Source organism: Typopeltis vanoorti, chromosome 19 (genome assembly GCF_054136105.1).
Source record: "Typopeltis vanoorti isolate ZY-2024b chromosome 19, IOZ_Tvanoo_1.0, whole genome shotgun sequence".
NCBI lineage: Eukaryota > Metazoa > Arthropoda > Arachnida > Uropygi > Thelyphonidae > Typopeltis > Typopeltis vanoorti.
Genome location: NC_143567.1, coordinates 18,582,850 through 18,602,719, shown reverse-complemented (window position 1 = coordinate 18,602,719; position 19,870 = coordinate 18,582,850). Strand labels below are relative to the sequence as shown.

At 34.8% G+C, this 19,870-nt stretch overlaps 1 protein-coding gene across 1 annotated transcript in view; it reads right to left on the bottom strand.

The window, feature by feature from the left end:
• The window catches only part of LOC150095887 (rap guanine nucleotide exchange factor 2-like), a 455,329-nt gene that overhangs the window by 46,873 nt on the left and 388,586 nt on the right, over positions 1 to 19,870 (bottom strand). Inside the window, exon 26 of the mRNA XM_090409556.1 lies at positions 12,692 to 12,808. Coding sequence (XP_090265682.1) covers positions 12,692 to 12,808 — 117 coding nt within the window. The remainder of the gene's footprint in view (positions 1 to 12,691; positions 12,809 to 19,870) is intronic.

Here is a 19,870-nt window from a genome sequence, read left to right as displayed (position 1 = left end):
AATAAAAATACTTTTGAAATTATAAATTCGTTTTTTCATTGTTAAGCTGAGAACTTTTCAGACCACCCTCATACATCTGGATGTTCTTGTGCTGCAACTGGTTTGTCTGATGACCCAGTAGCAAGTGGTGGTGACAACAGGTTTGTGAAAAGAAAACACTGTCACTTCTGTATGAGGATAATTAACTTGCATACAGTTCTAGAGCTTTTTTGTTTCTTGTGTCTTGACGTACAAAGGTATTATTAACCAAAGCGATTGTCATTCTGGTTTTGCTACAGAAGCATTTGATCTTAAGTTAAAATTGGGCATCTAGTAAAAGTCCAATCTACAAATCTGGAGATAACATCCGAATTTAAATAAGAGAAAAAACATACTGTCAATCAGTATATGATTTGTTCATGCAATGTGCTGTTTGACAAACAGCATATAACAATAACATATTTGCTATGTATTATCATCACTGTAAACAGAACCAAGTTAAAAAATAAATAAATGAAATGCTAATATAAGATGCCAGGCTTTAGTGTGTATGTGGGAATGTCATGATTATAACTTATTGTGAATGGATGGATTCACATGGAATGTCATCCCCTCTGAAAATACAATTTATATAATAATGACTTTCACGTGGATTAATGAAGTTGCCTTCTTCATTATCTATACACTTTTGCCATCAGTAAGTAAGATGATATATGCTGACCCATAAAACAAAGTCTTTACTCTGATATCAGAACTCTTCATGAAGACCTTATTTCATCTCCTCATCACCTACAAAATGGCATCCTTGGCCAAAGAGAAGGTAGGCAGAGTGCCTGATCCTCTGATGACTATTGTATGGATGGGGAAGACAAGTCCAGCCAAATTTACAATTGAATCCCTTGTGTACAAACCGTCATGGAGGAGGCTCTCATTCATGTTCCTGGTGGATCAAATTCTACAGGTGCATTTTTTTTTTACTTCAATCTCTGAAATGCTCTTACATATTATTCTGAACTGACTGTAGTAACTCTCTCTCTCTCTCTCTCTCTAGGAAGTCCACAAGAAAGAACAAATCATTATCCCAGGGATATCATAACTTTGTCCATCGATGGAACTAGAAACTATTACTGTCTATTCAGTGTCCTGTAAAACTGTTTGCTGTGCTCAAATTGACAGAAAAAAATAGGAAATATTATTCATACTTTTCTCTTGTGTTTTTAAAAATTTCTTCACAAGGCACACATCAGACTACGGGGAAGAATTCAGGTCCAAATTTTACATCTTTCCAATCAGAAAATTGCTTACAACATTTTAACTGGATTAATATGTGAAACAGTGAAAGAAACAAGCTACAAAAAACAGTAACAAAACTATAACTATGCTTCTTTAGTATACTTAGTTTGTATTCAGTATTTAAATTGAAGCTGATATTTGTGGTTGGCTTCCCCCTTTTTAAGGTGCCAAATTTCACGTATACATCTTAACTATGTCTGGAGACAATGACATGAGCACTGCTACTTACGTAAGTCTGGTTAACTGTAAGCAAAGGATGAGGAAAATGAACTTGCCAAACTTCAGGGAATGATTCAAGGAGTATCTTAAGCAATACAGTTTCCATCAGAATAGGCCTATTCCAGATGGTGAGAAGATATTCCAATTTCACATTTGACTGATACCAACTGCAATGTTGCCTGACTATGCATGCATCATTGTCTAGTAAGTAGTCTAGTTCTTGCAATCAGTTTGTAAAGAGTGTTCCACTGTGTATAATCGAATTGATTTAAACTTTTACATAAAAGATGTTCAGCTCAACACATAAACAAGGCATATATGTTGCCCTCTGCTTTATTTACAGTTTAACGAATAACATTGGTGATTTCCTGACCATTCAACAAAATTTTATTGTTATATCTGACATCCAGAACAAATCAGATCAGATGGCATCATATCTAAACAACATGCTGATCACCAAATTCAAAATAGTGTGTTAAGGGCAGTATGGCTTAGTCACAGAACAAATACTCAGTAAATACTTGATTGCCTTGGGGTTTCTAATATGTTTGATAGGCGTTTACACCTATACCATTTTTCACAAAGTACAGCACCCCTTGAAGAAGAGAAACCATGATGAAACTTTGTCATTTGGCATGCAGGTACTGTATTAACTGATGAAGCAACATTTACCTGAGATGTAATGTCATTTTATGGACAGGTGAAAATTCTATGCAAGAATTGAAATTACTTTTTTAATGCTGGTTTTCAGTAAATAGTAATATATAATAATCAAGGATGAATTGGTCATTATCTCCTTTTTTGGATGCTCATATTGTGTATGTGTTGTTTTTTTCTCCTCTGATTAAAGTGATTTGTTCAGTGTGTCCAAAATACTGTATACCATGTTGATAGAGGATACTGCAAACACCACCAGCTGCTACTCTTGCATTAGTAGGTGCAACAGAAAGTGGAGGAATAATGGTTGCCAGTTCAGTGGAGTAATGACCATTGAAATGCCTGCAGAATAGATACAGTGCTGAAACACTGCATCTGTGAGAGGTTCATATCTTATGAACCTAATTGCTCTCCTCTGGACAGCATCAAAATTTTTTAAGGGAAGTTATAGGTGCACTACCCAACACATGTGAGGAATATTCTAAGCATGGGCAGATTTGGGGTTTGTATATAGTTAAGAATTAGTTGGGTGTGTAAAATAGTATCTTGAATGAAAGAGAATGCCTAGTTTTTTTTGGATGTCCAGGAAGCTACTTGTGTCATGTATTTATGCCAGGGGAGACTGGAGGTACATGTTAGCCCAAACAGAAATCTTCCATCTTGTGAAGTGATTTGTGTTTTAATGAGGATAAGGGTAGATAATATTAGATCTCTTTTGCAAGAGAAAAGAGAAAAACTGTATTTTGGTAGCAATGAATGTGACAAGACTGTCCACTCGGCCAACTGGGCAGGCAAATTATTATTCAAGGAATTTGGATAATTCCTTGGATAATAACCATTGAATGATAGCATGCAGATCAACATTTAAAGCAATAGTTGTGATCTTGTAGCAAGGGATATCAGAGGACTGTATGGCTGGTCAAATGAGTAGAGGAGTACTATCAACTGCAAAGCTGTAGAAAGGATTAATGCTGATTAAGAGTAGATCATTTATGCACAGGAGAAAGAGTAGGTAATAGGAATGAGCCTTGAGGCACTCTTGCATTGGTGGTGAACCATAGACAAGATTAATTCTAATAACTATTTACAAAAAAAAAAAAAAAAGCAAAATAGACTGCAAAAATTGCTGTAATGAGTCATATGAGAAAAGAAATTATGAGATATTAACAAAAAGAATAACTAATGGAAGAAAAATCTACATGAGCAAAAAGGATTCAAAAGATATATTACCAGTGTACAAAATATTAACATCAAGATTAATTGTAGAGAACGTTCTATGCAAAAATATATGAGGGCTGTTCGATAAGGCCATGTAAAGTCTAAGAGATGGTGCCACCAGTACATATCAAGGTTATTTTTAGTTGCTGGCAACTGTTGGAGGATCACACACTAAGTTTCAGTCAGATAGATCTATTACTCTGTGTTTGGCATTCTTTTAAATCGATCAAGTACCGCGATTTGTGAAAAATGGATGAGAAAGATTTTCATGTAGTGATTAAACATTACTTTTTGAAAGGCAAAACGGCTCAGGAAACCAAAGCTCAGCTTGATAAACATTATGGTAAGTCTGCACCTTTGATTAGAACAGTTTATAAGCAGTTTACTAACTTTCAAAGTGGCCATATGAGCACAAGTGACGCTGAACGTTTTGGACATCCTGTTGAGGTCACTACTCCAGAAATTATTGAAAAAATCCAAGATATGGTGATGGATGATAAGAGTGAAGGTGCATGAAACTGCTAAAGCTGTGGGCATCTCAAATGATCATGTACATAATATTTTACATGAACCTTTACATATGAGAAAACTATCTGCAAGATGGGTGCCGCGTTTGCTCACACTGGATCAAAGCATCAACGTGTGAACTGTTGCAAGGATAGCTTGAAGATGTTTCAACGGAATTGAGGGAATTTTGGCGTCGTTTCTTAACAGTGGACGAAACATGGATTCATTACTACCAGCCTGAGACCAAGGAACAGTCAAAACAATGGGTTGCAAGTGGGGAATCTGCACCAAAGAAAGCAAAAACTGTTCTTTCAGCAGGAAAGGTTATGGCCACCATCTTCTGGGATGCTTGTAGCATAATCTTCATAGGCTTCTTGAAAAGGGTAAAACAATTACTGGAGTGTATTATGCATCTTTGCTGGATCATTTAAATAATGAAATCTTCTTTTTCACCACGACAATGCAACCGCCCATTCTTCTGCAATTGTGACCACAAAATTGTTCAATTTATGCTATGAATTCCTTTCGCATCCCCCCCTCCACTCCCCAGATTTGGTTCCCTTGGACTACTATCTGTTTCCAAACATGAAAAAATGACTGGCAGGAAAGAGATTTTCATCAAACAATGAGGTGAAACAACTGCCTATTTTGAAGAGTTGGACACATCATACTATATGAACAGGATCAAAAAACTCAAGCAACGTTGGACTAAGTGTATAGAGCTCAAAGGAGACGATGTTGAAAAATAAAAAATTTTTGTCCCCCCAAAAAAAAAAAAATGTTTTCTTCATTTTTTCACGGACTTATCAAACAACCCTCGTAAATATTCAGGCCTGCTATGTTGACTTTCAAAATGCATTTGAGAGCAATGATCAGAAACTTGTCTGAACCATACTCAAATCTTATGGTGTAGACAGCAACATGATCATCATCATAATGCTAATTACAGAAATAGATCATAATGGTTCTGTTCCAGTCTCATTACCCATTTACTATCCACTTTTGAGGTCTACCCAACTTTCTCTTTCCAACTGGTTTATATTTTATTAATGATCTAGTATGTTTAATTGTTCATTTAGTTTTTATTCTACTGATTTTTAGTTCTTTTAAAATATCTTCATTCTATTTCTTTTTTTTTTTTGTCAAATAATGTGTATTTCGCAGTTCTTGACATGAATCTCATTTCATTGTTTTTATTCTTTGTTTATCCTGTTTGCTTATTGCCCAAATTTTGCAACCATAAAATAATGTAGGCAATGCTAAAGTATTATATATTTTCAAGTGTGTTTCTTTTTGTACAATATTTGGATTGAGTATTCTATTATCAGATCTATAATCTGAAAAATTTTAAAGTTTTTAATATTGTTTTTTTTTCTTCATATGATATTCCACATCCAAGATAACTGAAGGTATTTATCCATTCTGTTATTTTATTATTAATAACTATTTTACTTCTAGCTGGAGTTGGTCCACAAAACCATTGTTAGTTTTATCTATGGATGTTTTCATTCCAAACTGTTCTACTATAATAATTAAATTATATATTGTCTTCGTGGGGTGCTTAAGGGCCAAAGCTGTATAACTGAGAGGAGACCTTCACACACCTTTAAAGGAATGCAGAGAACCGACCAGGACTTCTGACCTAAATTCCAATCCTCACCTGCTCGTGGTGCACCCTGTTGGGTATCTACCTGGATACTGAACAAGGATTGGCTGGCAATTTGGGATTTAGCAGACCAAATTGTATTCTTATTGGCTTAAACCAAATTATAGAATGACGGTACAATAAGACAGAATTTCATGCTGGCCAGGGTGTCGCCCAGTTAAACAAGGCCCCTGTTGTTTTTGGCAGGGAACCAGGGCAAACAGCGAAAAGTCAGCTGCTGGAACAAATCCTAAAACGCACCCCAACTCAACATCACCAGAGTTCAAGATCAGTACTATCAACATAAGATGCCTGAATGGCAAAGAAATGGAGGTAGCTGACGAATTGGATAAGTACCAGATCGACATAATAGGGGTGACTGAAAAACAAAAAAGCAAAAGCTGGTAAGATCTTTCTGTGCAATAAATACAAAATGTTAAATTCAGGCAATGAGAATCAAGGAAAAGAAGGAGTAGCCATAGTAATCAACATTGAACAAGAGGCTAATCTTCTTGAATGGCAGGCAGTCTCAAGTAGAGTGATGTGGGCAAATATCAGAATGGGGAACGGGACAATGAGACTTATTTGTGCCTATGCTCCCACAGAACGTTCTACTAAGGTAGAAGTTGGGGAATTTTTTGAGGCCATATGAAAGAAAGGAAATGACATAATGAAAAAGGAAAAGTTGGTCCTTGTTGGGGGATCTAAATAGCAGAGTAAGAAATATTTTGGACAAATTTGGAGAAAAGAGCAAAGCAAATAATAGCGGCAAATACCTGTTGGATTTCTGTTCAGGATATGAACTGGTTATTACTAACACAATGTTCCAATATAAGAATGTGCACAAATTCACATGGAGAGAAGAGGCAAGGAATAAGAAAAGGCTCATTGACTATGTTATTGTTGATAGTGATGTTTTCTCCCTGGTGCAAGACACCAGAGTATACAGAGGATTTGAAATTGGAAGTGATCACCATTTAGTTTTGAGCAGGATAAAACTGAATTTCATATTGAAAAGAAGAACATGTAAGGAAGTTATAAAGTAAATAAAAGTTGAGCAGCTATCAGATATGAACTGAAGACTACAATACACAAACATCATTCAAGAAAAAAATGAAAGAATTTGAGAACAGGAACCAAACCTTGGAGATTCTGTGGCAAGTCCTGAAGAAAACACCAATTGATTCAGCCCGAGAGGCATGTGGTGAGGTTGTCTGTAAGGATAGAAAAATCAGAACTCTATGGTGAACACAGGAAGTTGAAGAGGCAGTGAAAGAAAAGAAGAAAGCATATCAAAAGTTCCTGGCAAACAAGTCAGCTTGTGCTCTTAGAGAATACAGATACAAATGTACGAAAGTTAAACACTGTGTAAAACTAACTAAAGAAAAGTTAGGGGAGGACTTTGGCAATAACATAGAAAATAAATATCAAGGTGGCAAAATATTCTCCAGGTTGTTGAAGAAGTTTAGGAATGGAGGAAAGAGTGCTATAAAGGGAGTTAGAGATGATAGATGACATGAAAATGGGAGAAATAGATATCCTTGAAGTATAGAGTAATTACGAAAAATTGCTAAATGAAACAAGCAATGATGATCATATTAAAAACGGCACAGTGGTAAAAAACTCAACAGGCATGCAGTCAGGAATACATATCCATACTCGAAGTAGAAAAAAGCCATCAAAAGACTGAAATGTGGAAAGGCAGCAGGAGTAGATGATATTCAACCAGAAATGCTCAAGTATGGAGGCATAAGTCTTACAGTGGCTGCACTGCATATTTCAGAAGGCCTGGACAGAGGGACGAATTCCAGATGACTGGAACAGAGCTCTCATATTATCCGTATATAAAAAGGGAAATAAAACTGAATGTGAGAATTACAGAGCTATTTCTCTACTGAGTGTTCCTGGTAAGATATAAGTATAGCTGGATTCAGGCCAAATAGATGCTGTCAGGATCAGATTTTCACTTTAAGAACAGATAGCTGAGAAATCATGGGAATATAACACAAATCTGTATTTAAGTTTTGTAGATCTGGAAAAAGCATATGACAAGGTGCTAAGAAAGAGAAGCTATTCAAAACACTACAGTTATATGGTGTCAATGGGGCATTATATCGAGCAATACTTGGTCTTTATTTGAGTTGTAAGTCAGCAGTTAGAGTTGAAAGAAGTGCAGAAAGGTGGTTTAATGTTAAATCTGATGTGAGACAAGGATGTACATTATCCCCTCTGTTATTCATTATCTATATGGATAACATTATGAAGGAAAGTGGTATTAAACCTGATGTCAAAATTGGAGATGTTAATATTAGCTCTTTGCTTTATGCAGATGATGTTATACTTCTAAATAAATCTGCTACAAGTCTGCAAGATTCCATGACTTAAGCGAATAACTGTTGTAATAGATATGGTATGAAGATCAGCAATGACAAAGACAATGAAAATAGACAGAAACATTGAAAATATCAGCTGCATTTTGAATGGAGAACCTATAGAACAAGTAAAACATTTCAGCTACTTAGGCACGATTTTTAGTGAAGATGGTAAATTAAATATGGAAATAGACAACAGAATCAACAAAGCTTGTATGGTAGGAAGTCAACCGGATACATTTATATGGAATAAGAGAGAAATTAGCCAAAATACTAAAATTAGCTATATACAATACAGTGTTTTAACCAATTTTAACCTATGGATCTGAGAGCTGGATCAGAAGTAAAACACTTGACCAAAGACTAGAGACAGCAGATATGAGAGTCCTGAGAAAGATTATAGGTGTGAACAGATGGCACCAATGGCAATATTATATTAAAAATGAGGATATTAGGAAAGAACTTCACATTGTCAGCATCCAGGAATGCATTAGCAGAGCTAATCTCAGGTAGTATGGTCATTTAAACAGAATGGGAGAAGAAAGATTAGCAAATCAAGTGTTTTCTGTCCAGTTGGCAGGAAAAACACCCAGAGGAAGACCAAGATATAGCTGGATTGATACAGTAAAAAGTGCCTTAGAAGTTAGAAATATAAGATCTGATAATGTTGGAGTCTTGACAGGTAACAGACTGATTTGGAGGAAAATTGCAGATAGGAAGTTAGTAATGATGTAAATTTTTCATGTGGTACTATCATATCTTATATACCCCCCCCCTGAGGGTATATGTTAGGAATTTGATGATGATCGAGCTTTGTAAATTGTCTTCCTTATCTGATATTATTACCTGATCATCTGCAAATAATAGCATATTTATTTAGTTATTTTGGGAAATTCCTATACCTGGATTATTTATGGTATTCCACTGTATTAATATTTCTTTATTTTAAATATTAAGAAGTGTTGGAGACAGAGGTAATCCCTGTCTTACTCCTTGGTTTATAGATTGTTTTCAGACTTTTTTTCATTTATTTTTATTTCTTATCTTTGTATGTATATATTCAATATTGCATGTAGTAAAATATTAGGTATATTTATTCTTTGTAATATACGAAACAGTATATATCTTTTTACTTTGTCAAATGCTTTTTCATAATCTATAAACAAAAGATGAGTTTCTAAATTAAATTCTCTTCTTTATAAGTAGCTTTAAACAAAAAGCTGCATCCGTTGTAGAGCATTCTTTTCTAAACCCATTTTGACATTCTAATAATATTTTTTCACTGTATATTTTCAATTTTTCATTAAATATTCTACTATATATATACATTTTGTAGGAAGTATTCGATAAACTAATACCTCTGTAATTAGCAGTCTTATCCTCCTTTTAAAATTGGCATTTGTCCATATATATAAATATATTATGATATATGATCGGATATCATATATCATGATATATCTATCAATGCAGAATATGAATGATAATGCATGCATAAGCTGCTGTGAGAAATTGTGTAAAAACAGAAAGATGGAGCTGAATTATCCCAGTCACATTTTCCCTTGCATGCCATTTATGGGTAGTAGTAGTTCATCCCATCTGTATTGCAGGCAAACCAGTCAGAAGAACAAACACACTGCCTGTGTATTCTTATGGCTGGTTTGCCTATTTCTGTGAGAAAACCTGAGTTTCTGGGAGGAAAAACCCAGCCATCTTTGCATGACACTGGCTTACTTACCTTCAATTGAAAACCCCCAATAAAGGTTCTCTGCACTTTACACAAGATTTGAACCAAAATCATCAGTGAAAACAAATGAGCTGCAGAGGAGGCTTTTAGAATCGATGTTATAAAGGAGAATATAATGGAAATTTCAGTTCAAGGTAAGAGAATCAATAATTTAAGATTTGCAGATGACACACTCATCATTGAACATGAAGAAAAAAAGATAAGGGTTGATTATGAACACTGAAAAAATTAAAAATATGATACTTGGAGAGAGAGAAAGATTGAAGAAGCAAATAAAGCTCAGTGGACATGAGGCCTGAAGAGGTTAGGAGTTTCACATACCTAGAGAGCAACACAATACACAATTTAGACTATAAAAAGGAGATATGATCTTGGATAACAAAGTGAAAGTAAGCCTATAGGCAAAGCATAAGATATGGAAAAGTAAAGCAGTAAGATTCAACACTAAGCTGAGCACACCCAATATCTTTTAGTATATCCAAGATAAGTAAGTTTAATTTTTATTAACACATTTTGGTAGTTATTCTACTTTATAAGTTTTCGGAAATTTTGCAGTTTGCTGGTTTTTGAGAACCTGCACACACACACAGTCATAAATACTATATGTGTAATGAAATGGTACAATGTATGTATCTATGTGGTCCCATTATGTAACTGCATATTGGAAAAGCAGCTGTGCATAACCTATAGTTAGATGTACTTCCTTGAATCAAGAACACTGTATGCATAAGTTACAATATTTTATGCATTTAATTTTAACTCAGTGATGTCACAAACATGGAAGGGATTAACTCTTAACACGTTCATTGCCAAGCTGAAAATTGGAATTTTGTGTGGTGGCCAAATTTTTTTTACTTGATAGTGACGCCCAAGCGATAATGCGTGATCAGCCGAATGGTGAGAACTCGTATCACGTGATATCGCGTGGTTGGCAATGAACATGTTCGAGAGCAAGTCATCATTATCAAGAGCCTGGCCAGTAAGCCGTCAGAAAATGAAACAGCACAGTATGGGAATATCACAATCGCAAGTGTCATGAATGGATTTATTTATAATGTAATACTTTCATATTTGCATTTTTGTGCATTTCTTCAAGAAACAAAGGAAAATGCCTTGATTGCTATAAATTTGTTAATATATCATTACATTAACAAATCACTGTGCACATGCATATGGAAACTATTTCATACTGCCAACTTGTACATTTCTGGTGCCATGACAACTCTTTGCAGTGATCCTGTAAGGTCTCTCCCAATAACTGTATAGTTTACTTTGAAAAAGTCACAATGGAATTAAGTATTATGTATTAGCTTTTACCATTTAGGTAAGATCCTTAAATTACTTTGTTACAACAGTAAAGCATCATTAATATGGAGAAAGAAATAATCACAGCATAAAATAGTTAAAGAAAAGAAAGTGTAAAAGCCAGAATACACAAAAGATTAAATATAACATAAGAGTTAATACAAAATCGAGTCACTAAAAATAAAAGCTACCACTTCAGATGTGCACTTTTTTTTTCTTTTCAAATCACTCCTCCCCTCCCCAACACATAGTCAAGGTTACAAAACCTATAGCAATCGTGTTGTGTGTGTCCAGGTGGGCAAGTGATTAGAAGAATGAAAGAAGAAATCTGTGTTTCTTGAGGAGTTCAAGGTTGCATCCATTGAGGGGAGGGGGAGAAACATTATGGGTATGGCTTTTCCAAAAAACAAAAAAGATATATGGAATGAAAGAAGAGGATGAGACACTGGTTTGATAAGTTTGCTGTTGAACTGCACATAGTTCTTGACCAGCACTCATGAAATAACTATATGAGCATATGCAGAACAGAGCAGCTATGAGAAAGTGATTGGAGTAAGCCATCAATGAGAGAGGGGTCACCTATTTGGCAGAGTGCTCTCTTCTGGATAGCAATGAGCATTCTTAGAGAGGTTTTTGGCGCACCACCCTGAATGCAAGAATCATATTCATAGATTGGGCACATTTGAGATTTATAAAGCATTAAGAATTTTGCAGAGGAGAACTAGTGTTTTGAATAAAAGAGGCCACCAAATCTTTTGGAAGATTGGGAGGCTAGGTATATAATTGTGTTTCTATTGGGACAGGCTAGATCTGAAGGTCAACCCAAAAAGAAAAAACTGTTCTTGACTGATAATCATACTATTTTCAGCTATAAGGGGAGGGAATGAAGTAATATCTAAGTATAAATGAGAATAAATAAGCAAAATTTATTTTCTAAAGGAAAGCAGACATGAAATACCATGACTGACTAGCTGTTAGAGAAAGGAATTCTAGGCATTACATAATTGTGACATCTGTTCAAATAGAGAGATGGAAGTTAACAACAACCCCATATAAAAAATCTTAGATTTTAATCTAAAAGGACTTTTTTGGAGTCACAGAACAGTGAAGACTACATTTCTGATATCACTTTCATCCTTATAACAATCATAGGCAATCATTATATTTAATCCTGTGAAAGTGAACTTTTAATGTGAATTCTTCCCCCCCCCCCCCCCCCACAATGCTGTTACCCTATGGGAGTGAATATGCTAAAACTATGTAACCAAGTCTAGCAGCATATTAGCAAATTTAAATAAATTAACAGTTTATTTTGTGCTAATAAGATACTGTGAGATAATATTTTTTAAAAAAAAAAAAGGGGGGGGGCATGGATTGTAACCAGAATGCATAATTTTTAATGAAGTTCACAAATTAAATATAAAAATAAATTGTTAGAATTTAGCAGTGTTAGTGTTAGTATGGGGGGGGGGGGGGGTTAATCTAGTATTTTCCTGTATATGGAATAAAAAACCTGGAGTCTAGGAATCAGACCAAGTTCTTTTCTAATCGAAGATCCAAGGATGCAACACTCAGTTGTTCTTCCAATTATACTATGAAGGCAATTATTATCCTTTTAAAGAAATATATGAATGCAGTCTTTCTTAAATATTTGCAAATACAATTAACACACCACACCTGCTGTGTTTAAGCAAATAAGAAAAAAAAAAACTTTGATATTAATTCAAAATGTGATTAAAGAAAAAACCTTACCAAATTTAGGGCCAGTGCCAATAGATTTCTTGCCATCTGAAGTACTGCTTGTACTACTAGCAGAAGAAAGCGTAGGAGATGGGTTACGTCTTCTTGTCTGGACAGTGCTAAGACCAGCTGGAATAGGATTAAAAAAAAATAGTGTTAGGATTAATCATAGGATTAATAGTGTTAACATACATAATTTATCTGCTCATATGAACCTGACTGAAATTCATTGGTTCAAGCATTAACTCTCTAATTTGTTTATCTGCATATTTATATTTAACATAACAAACCAATTTTATGCACTCAGGATTAGAACTTTGAAATACTTACATGCTGTAAATATTTCTTGTAGCTAAAATGTGTTAATCCAATTATTGGAAAGAGTCAAAAACTCAGCCTTGTTTTTAACCCAATGACTGTGACTTCTGTTTGTAAGTGGAGTCATATTGATAGGTGGATCTAAACTCTTAAGCAAGTGGTTTAAGTCAGTATGGTATGTAGACTTGCAAAATGACACTTTAAACTGAAGGGAAAATACTGTAATAGCAATATGCTGTTATCATGCTAATAGAGCATCAATATTTAAATGATAGTTAGTTACAATTTGCTGGGTATCTACCACAATCAAAGGATCCAACCATGAAACCAAATTTTGGAACAGTACAATATCCTGACTACACCAACCACAGACATCTTAGATGCAAATGAAGTTCAGTGAAATTCATTATTTCAGATAATGCTTCTATAAATGCAATTTTCATGTTTCCAGTAAATCTCAGCAATATAATACTGAATATTGTAATACTCTATTTCATATACTTCAAGTCAGATCTGCAGATGTTTATGTTTATCTTATTTTTGTAGCACCGTTGCTAAAATTTTGGCTAACTAGTGTTTTAATATAAATTGTATTTAATATAAAAATTCACCAAAATTCCAATTATATTAAATATTATATTTAATATAATATAATATTTAATATAAACTCTTAATATAAATGAGTCATATAGTGTGTGTTTATTTCCTTGTTCATTCTATAACTGTTGCTATCATTCTTGTCAAAGTTCCTGAAACAGAAAACTATACAGAAACTGGAATATAAATAATTAATTGTAGTCAGTAAATCATTTATTTACAAGCTGATATTTTGCCAGCTTAAGCTAGCATTATCAGAGGTACACTTTAACAATACACAGTCACTGAAGGAAATGACCATGAGAACAAGAACAGTTATATGCATGGAGGGTGACAATGCAGATCTTCATGGTGATTTCTGTTATTAATGCTGAAATACAGATAGGGTGATACACCAAATTCTAATCAGTTCTGTTACAGTAACCTGAGTTCTGTAGAATGTGTGCCACTTCTAGAAACAGTCTCCCAGGATCCCACCACTGCCAAATATTGCTGATCTGGTTAGCATACCTGCTCTCCAACCAACAAGCTAAGAGTTCAAATCCTGCCATGGACATGGATGTTTGTGATTGTCCTTAGATGGAAGATAAATTTCACTGCCCAGTGTAAGACCACTGATCCACTTATTGAAGGTCTAAAGTGGCTTGAAAAAGTTTCATGTTTGGTGTCTAAAGCAGGGTTTCTAGACTATGTGAAAAATAAATGAAAAATACAAAAATATATATATAACTGATAAAAATAGGGGAAAAAAATCCTTAGCCACAGCAAAATGTACTATAGGTTTGCAAATATCCTTTCATAGGTGTCAGCAACATTAAAAAAAAAAGTCTCTCCAATATAAAACAGGATTCGCGAAGTAGCCTGGCTTTCTTCCATCTGATGAAAGTGGTCTTCCTCCAAGAAAAACTGCTAGTTTACTTTTGGTTGTCTGTCCTGGATGTATTTTATGTTCTTTTTTTCCTGAGCAAGATAGTCCATCCTGTCTGTTCAAAATACTGAATTCCACACTAGCAGGGGATGCTGCAGACATCTGAGAAGGAGAGAGAATCCTGACAATCCTTGATTTGTCTCAAGAAGGTAAAAACTCTGTTTAGACATTTGTATACTGTTATTTCAGGAGGGAGTGTCCATTTTTTGAGGGGATTCTTTTTAAGGAATTTGGCAAGGGATTTTTTTGTTGTATCCATTTTGTTGGAATGATGTAAGTAGAGAATACTGTTCCAGGTGAGGTACTGATCTCAGGGATAAAATATGCTCTGTCCTAGAGGCTAGTTTGGAAAATTCGAAGTTAATGGACAAGATGGTGATGTGAACTGGCATGTAGGTATGTGTGGACTTATAGTAAACTGAACACAAGGGAACTATCCATTTACTTTGTAACTAAAGTATCCAAGAAGGCTAGATTCCTTTTCCTCTATCACAGTGTAACTAAGAGGCTGAGGAAATGTAAAAAATTAGAAATGGCCATGCAGCCAAATGGCACAGACAGCATCAATATACCTCAATCAAACTTCAGGTTGGGGGAAATTACGTGCCAAAGAACTGAAATGATTTTATGTATGAGTTAGCAATGAGGGTGAAAGTGGGAAACCCATTGCTACACCTTCAATTTGTTTAAAGAGTGGTTGTTCTCGGGGGGGGGGATTTTGGAGAGTATCATTTACTGGAACATTTGTAAAAAGTGACGACACATCAAATTCATCTTCTCTAATTGAAGGTTCTGTATAGTGGTTTTAAAGTATATGGAATAACATATACGGTCATGTCTTGCTGATGCATTTATCGAGTTTGGGTGCTAAGTGTTTAGTCAGTTTATGAGTCATATACAATTTATGGCATTTGTGATGGGGCCTAGCAGAGTTCCATGTTTGTGGATTGTAGGTAGCCAATATACCACTGGTTTATACAGATAAAACTAATCTGGATATAGCTTCAGCTGGCCAACTTATGTTATCTAGCAGGGCTATAAGTTTTATTTTTTACTGATACTCTAGGGTTCTTTACTACAGGCAAATAAGTTGATGTATCAGATTACAATTCTTTCAGTTCATTATTGTAATCATCCGTGTTCGTGATCACAGCAGTACTGCCTTTTTCGATGGTGATCCCATGCCACAAATAATTACCATTATCTGTGCACATGGAATTTTTCAGGGCAATAGCAAAAGGTGATGTCTTTACTTAGAATTTTGGTTTCACTGATATTTATTAATTTTTGAATAATTTGAATTAATCTAAATAATTAATTTTAGTCAGTAAATTATTTATTTGCATTCCAGTTTCTATGTGTAGTTTTCTGTTCCAAAAACTTCAACACAAATCATAGCAGGTATTTAATTGTTCATATTCTGGTCTGAGTTTAGAGGAGAATGCACTATACGAGTAAAGGGAAACAATGGATAGTTTCTATACTTCAAATACAAAAGGTACATAACTTGTTCATTATTACAAAATTATGAACAGTTAATTCTTCTCAAATTCTTAGAATCTGAGAAATCTGGCTTTGCTTTAAGTCCAGTACATTTAAGTTTGATCATCTGTTACTTGACACTTTCGAAACTTTATGACACTGTCCAAATCTTAACTATTTTGAATGCATGCCAGTCCCTGTGTTGCAGGACATAATTGTTATTTGTGTATGTCTGTGTGTGTGTGATCAAGAATAAGTTATATAGCTAATTTTGTATTTGAATTACAAAAAAGTTATCCATTGTTTTCCTTTTAACTCTTACATTGTATTCTCCTGTTAACTCAGTTGTGACCAGATACATGCCAACTGACTGACATCTTGCAATTCATGTTTTGAATATTGTTAACTGATCTTCTCTTGTTTCCCTAATGATCCTTGTAACATGGGATGAAATATATTGGAGTTGATAAATTATATATTTTTTTAAAAAATGTGCCAGCCATTTTAAAAATGTCTTTAATATATGTTCTTTAAAACATATAATAAAAAGAGACTGCTGCAGATCTGATATGATCACGAGGTTTAGCATAAAGGAGCAGGACAGGAGAATGATGGCCATAGTGAGTAAGGAAAAACTGGATTATGGAAAGAAATTAACTGAACAGGCCAAAGAAAATCCAACAGAATTTTATCACTATGATCACAATGATAAATAACACTATGATCCTTTATGCAATTCAGCATAGCTCTACAGGTGGATGTTTCAGCAATCTGCAATTGTTCTATAATAAAGTGAGAGCATAACTAGAAAATGGAAATGGGCAGACCTAGTACTTTTGCATTTTTCCAAAGCATTGCAAGGAATGTTTTGCATTACATTACTTACAAGCTGTAAGGTATGAAATGCAAAACAGGGTTGTGATGTGGATGAGATAGGCTGACAGACAGGTGTCACTAGTATACTGCATGGCGGTGCTAGGTCTACAAAGAGGAGGATGATCAGTGACATGTCACCAAGTTCTATACTTTGGTCATTGTTGTTTAGCTTACATATTGATGATATCGGTGGGTGCATGTGTGTGGGGAGGGGATCTTGGGTATTATATAGCGGATATAAAATCTCTATAGGCCGAACTGAACAAACTAAGCCTATGAGCAAATTTTAATGAATACAGTAAAGTAAAGTTACGCGGTAGGTGGGACCAACAAAAAGCGTGCAAGTCGAATTCGTGTAACTCGGGGTATAATTTTGCATGTAATTTATATATACAAACATACAATTGGGACCAAAGGTTTACAAAAACATCTATATTTTTTAAAAAATATAATCATAATTGTAGTTTTTCGTACATTAAAAAAAAGAAAGTTATTTTGATATTGATGGTTTCATAAAATCTAATAGATTCGTCTGACGGCATAATGTCTTTTTCTTGTCACGCAAAATTTCTTCATAGCAAGCTAATGATTTTTTTATTCCTTGCCTTTGGCCTTGTGGCTACAGTTCGTTCCTCATTAGAATCTATATCCTCCAAAATCTGTAAACCTTTCTTTTACGATTGTTCTTACTGTGGATTCCTGTAGATCGAACTTCTTTGCTAGCTCACAAATTTTCATTCCGCCTTCAAAATCCTTAATAATGTTGAGTTTTGTTTCCAAAGTCAATGTTTTTCTTTTCTTGCTAGCTGTAGAAGAATCGGACTTGCTTCTTTTGGATGACATTATTATTTTTTATGTGATAAAATTTTTATCAAGAACATAACATTAAACAATCACAAGGTTTGTGGACTATAAAAATCATGTATGAATCGGGACCACAAGAAACACATCAGTGCTTGTTCACAGCATGTGCGACACTGGCGAATACGGCCGGCACCTGAAAGATACGACTAGTGGTGAGGCGTGAAGCGGGACGGGAATACGTATATATAAGAAACTGCGTAACTCTGGATTCGCATAAGTCGGGGGTATGACTGTATTAGTTTAATGTTTCCAAGAGCAAGGTTATGCAGTTCTGTATGGAGGACAATGCAGTAGGATATTATATTAACAGAAATTTTGAAAGTTGTCAATGACTGAAGGGGTTATTGTGGACAGTGAATTAAAGTTTAGAGGACAGTGCTAAGGTAGTTAAGGCATTGCATAGAATAACTGCAATGTTAAAGAGAACAGTGAGTTAAGAAAAAGTTATTTTCTCACTTAAGAGATTTTGGTAAAACCACATCTGGACTACTATGCACAGATATCATCACCTAATTCCAAGGAGACAGCTGAAAAGATCCATAGGCAAGTAAACTAGATGATGACTAACCTTTTGAATTGTGCATATGAAGATAAATTGAGGGAATATGGTCTTTAATATAAAGAGCCAACAGACTTCATTTTGGCGATATAAACATTATTTAAATTAAGGGGATATTAAATCCCACATTGTTTTAAAACCGAATAAGAAACTCTAAGATCGGAATCAGAGAGTTTCATGCCGAATATAGTAAACTATAAAAGTATTGTGTTGCCTGAGTTTGTACTACGTACTAGGACTACTTGCATTAGCTCACGGTAGTAATCGCCGATAATACTTTTATAGTTTACTATATTCGGCATGAAACTCTCTGATTCCGATCTTTAAGTTTCTTATTCAGTTTTAAAACAATGTGGGATTTAATATCCCCTTAAATTAAATAATGTTTATATCGCCAAAATGAAGCCTGTTGGCTCTTTATATTTAAGTAACTTAATAGGTTGCACCTTTTCGACAACTCGTATAGCAGCGTATATAAGTTCTTTTTGCTAAATCCTTTGGTATTAATTTTGGCTAGCTACTCACTGATGAAGCCTCAATAAAGGCTGAAACCGGTCTCTGGGTAGTGACCTCCCACCATAATGTAATAACAGCATACATTTCCTAGGAAATGTGTTTTTACATTATGGAAAATACCAAGAATAGCGATCAGAACTTTATCACCTTTGCTGCATGTTGCCCGAGTTTGTACTACGTACTAGGACTACTTGCATTAGCTCACGCTAGTAATCGCCGATACTTTTATAGTTTACTATATTTGGCATGAAACTCTCTGATTCCGATTTTTGAGTTTCTTATTCGGTTTTAAAACAACGTGGGATTTAATATCCCCTTAATTTAAATAATGGTCTTTAATGTTTCAGAAATAATCAGAGATATAACAGAAACATACAAGTTAGTAAGAAGGATCTTACAATACACATAAGTGTATATTGTAAGATCCCTTACATTTTTCAGCATATGGCTGATTGAGGTAGAAGAATTTGGGTTATACCTGAAACATGAGTTACATTAGGAAACATGAGTACGTTCTACACAAACAATGATACTGTGTAGAATGTGTTACAATTGTTATGAATGCATCTTCAGGTTAATGTTTTTTAAGAGAGATATTATTATTATTATTTTTGACACCTCCAGGGAATCCAAGTCTCATCGCAGGAGGGCACCTACTCTTACAACTCTCTGTCTAAACCGTCACACACCAACCGCATCATCTACACCAATGCAATCTACTGTACACCACCACTACTATTTTCATAGACAATCACAAACATCCATGCCGATGGTGGGATTCAAACCTGCAGCCTTTTGGCTGGGGAGCAGATATGCTAACCACTCGGCCAACCAGGCCAATATGATAAGCATTTAGGCATGAATGACTAAAAGAGCCCTCCCTTGATGAGCTGGACCTTTCCAAGGACTAGGTTTGCTAATAATGCTAAGAAACAGTGATTAGCAAGTTTGTAAGAAGTAAAAGCAAGAGAGGTGAGGAAATAAGGAAAATCAGATTATGAGAGGAAACTAGCTGCACAAGCCAAAGAGAATCAATAAGAGTTCTTTACCA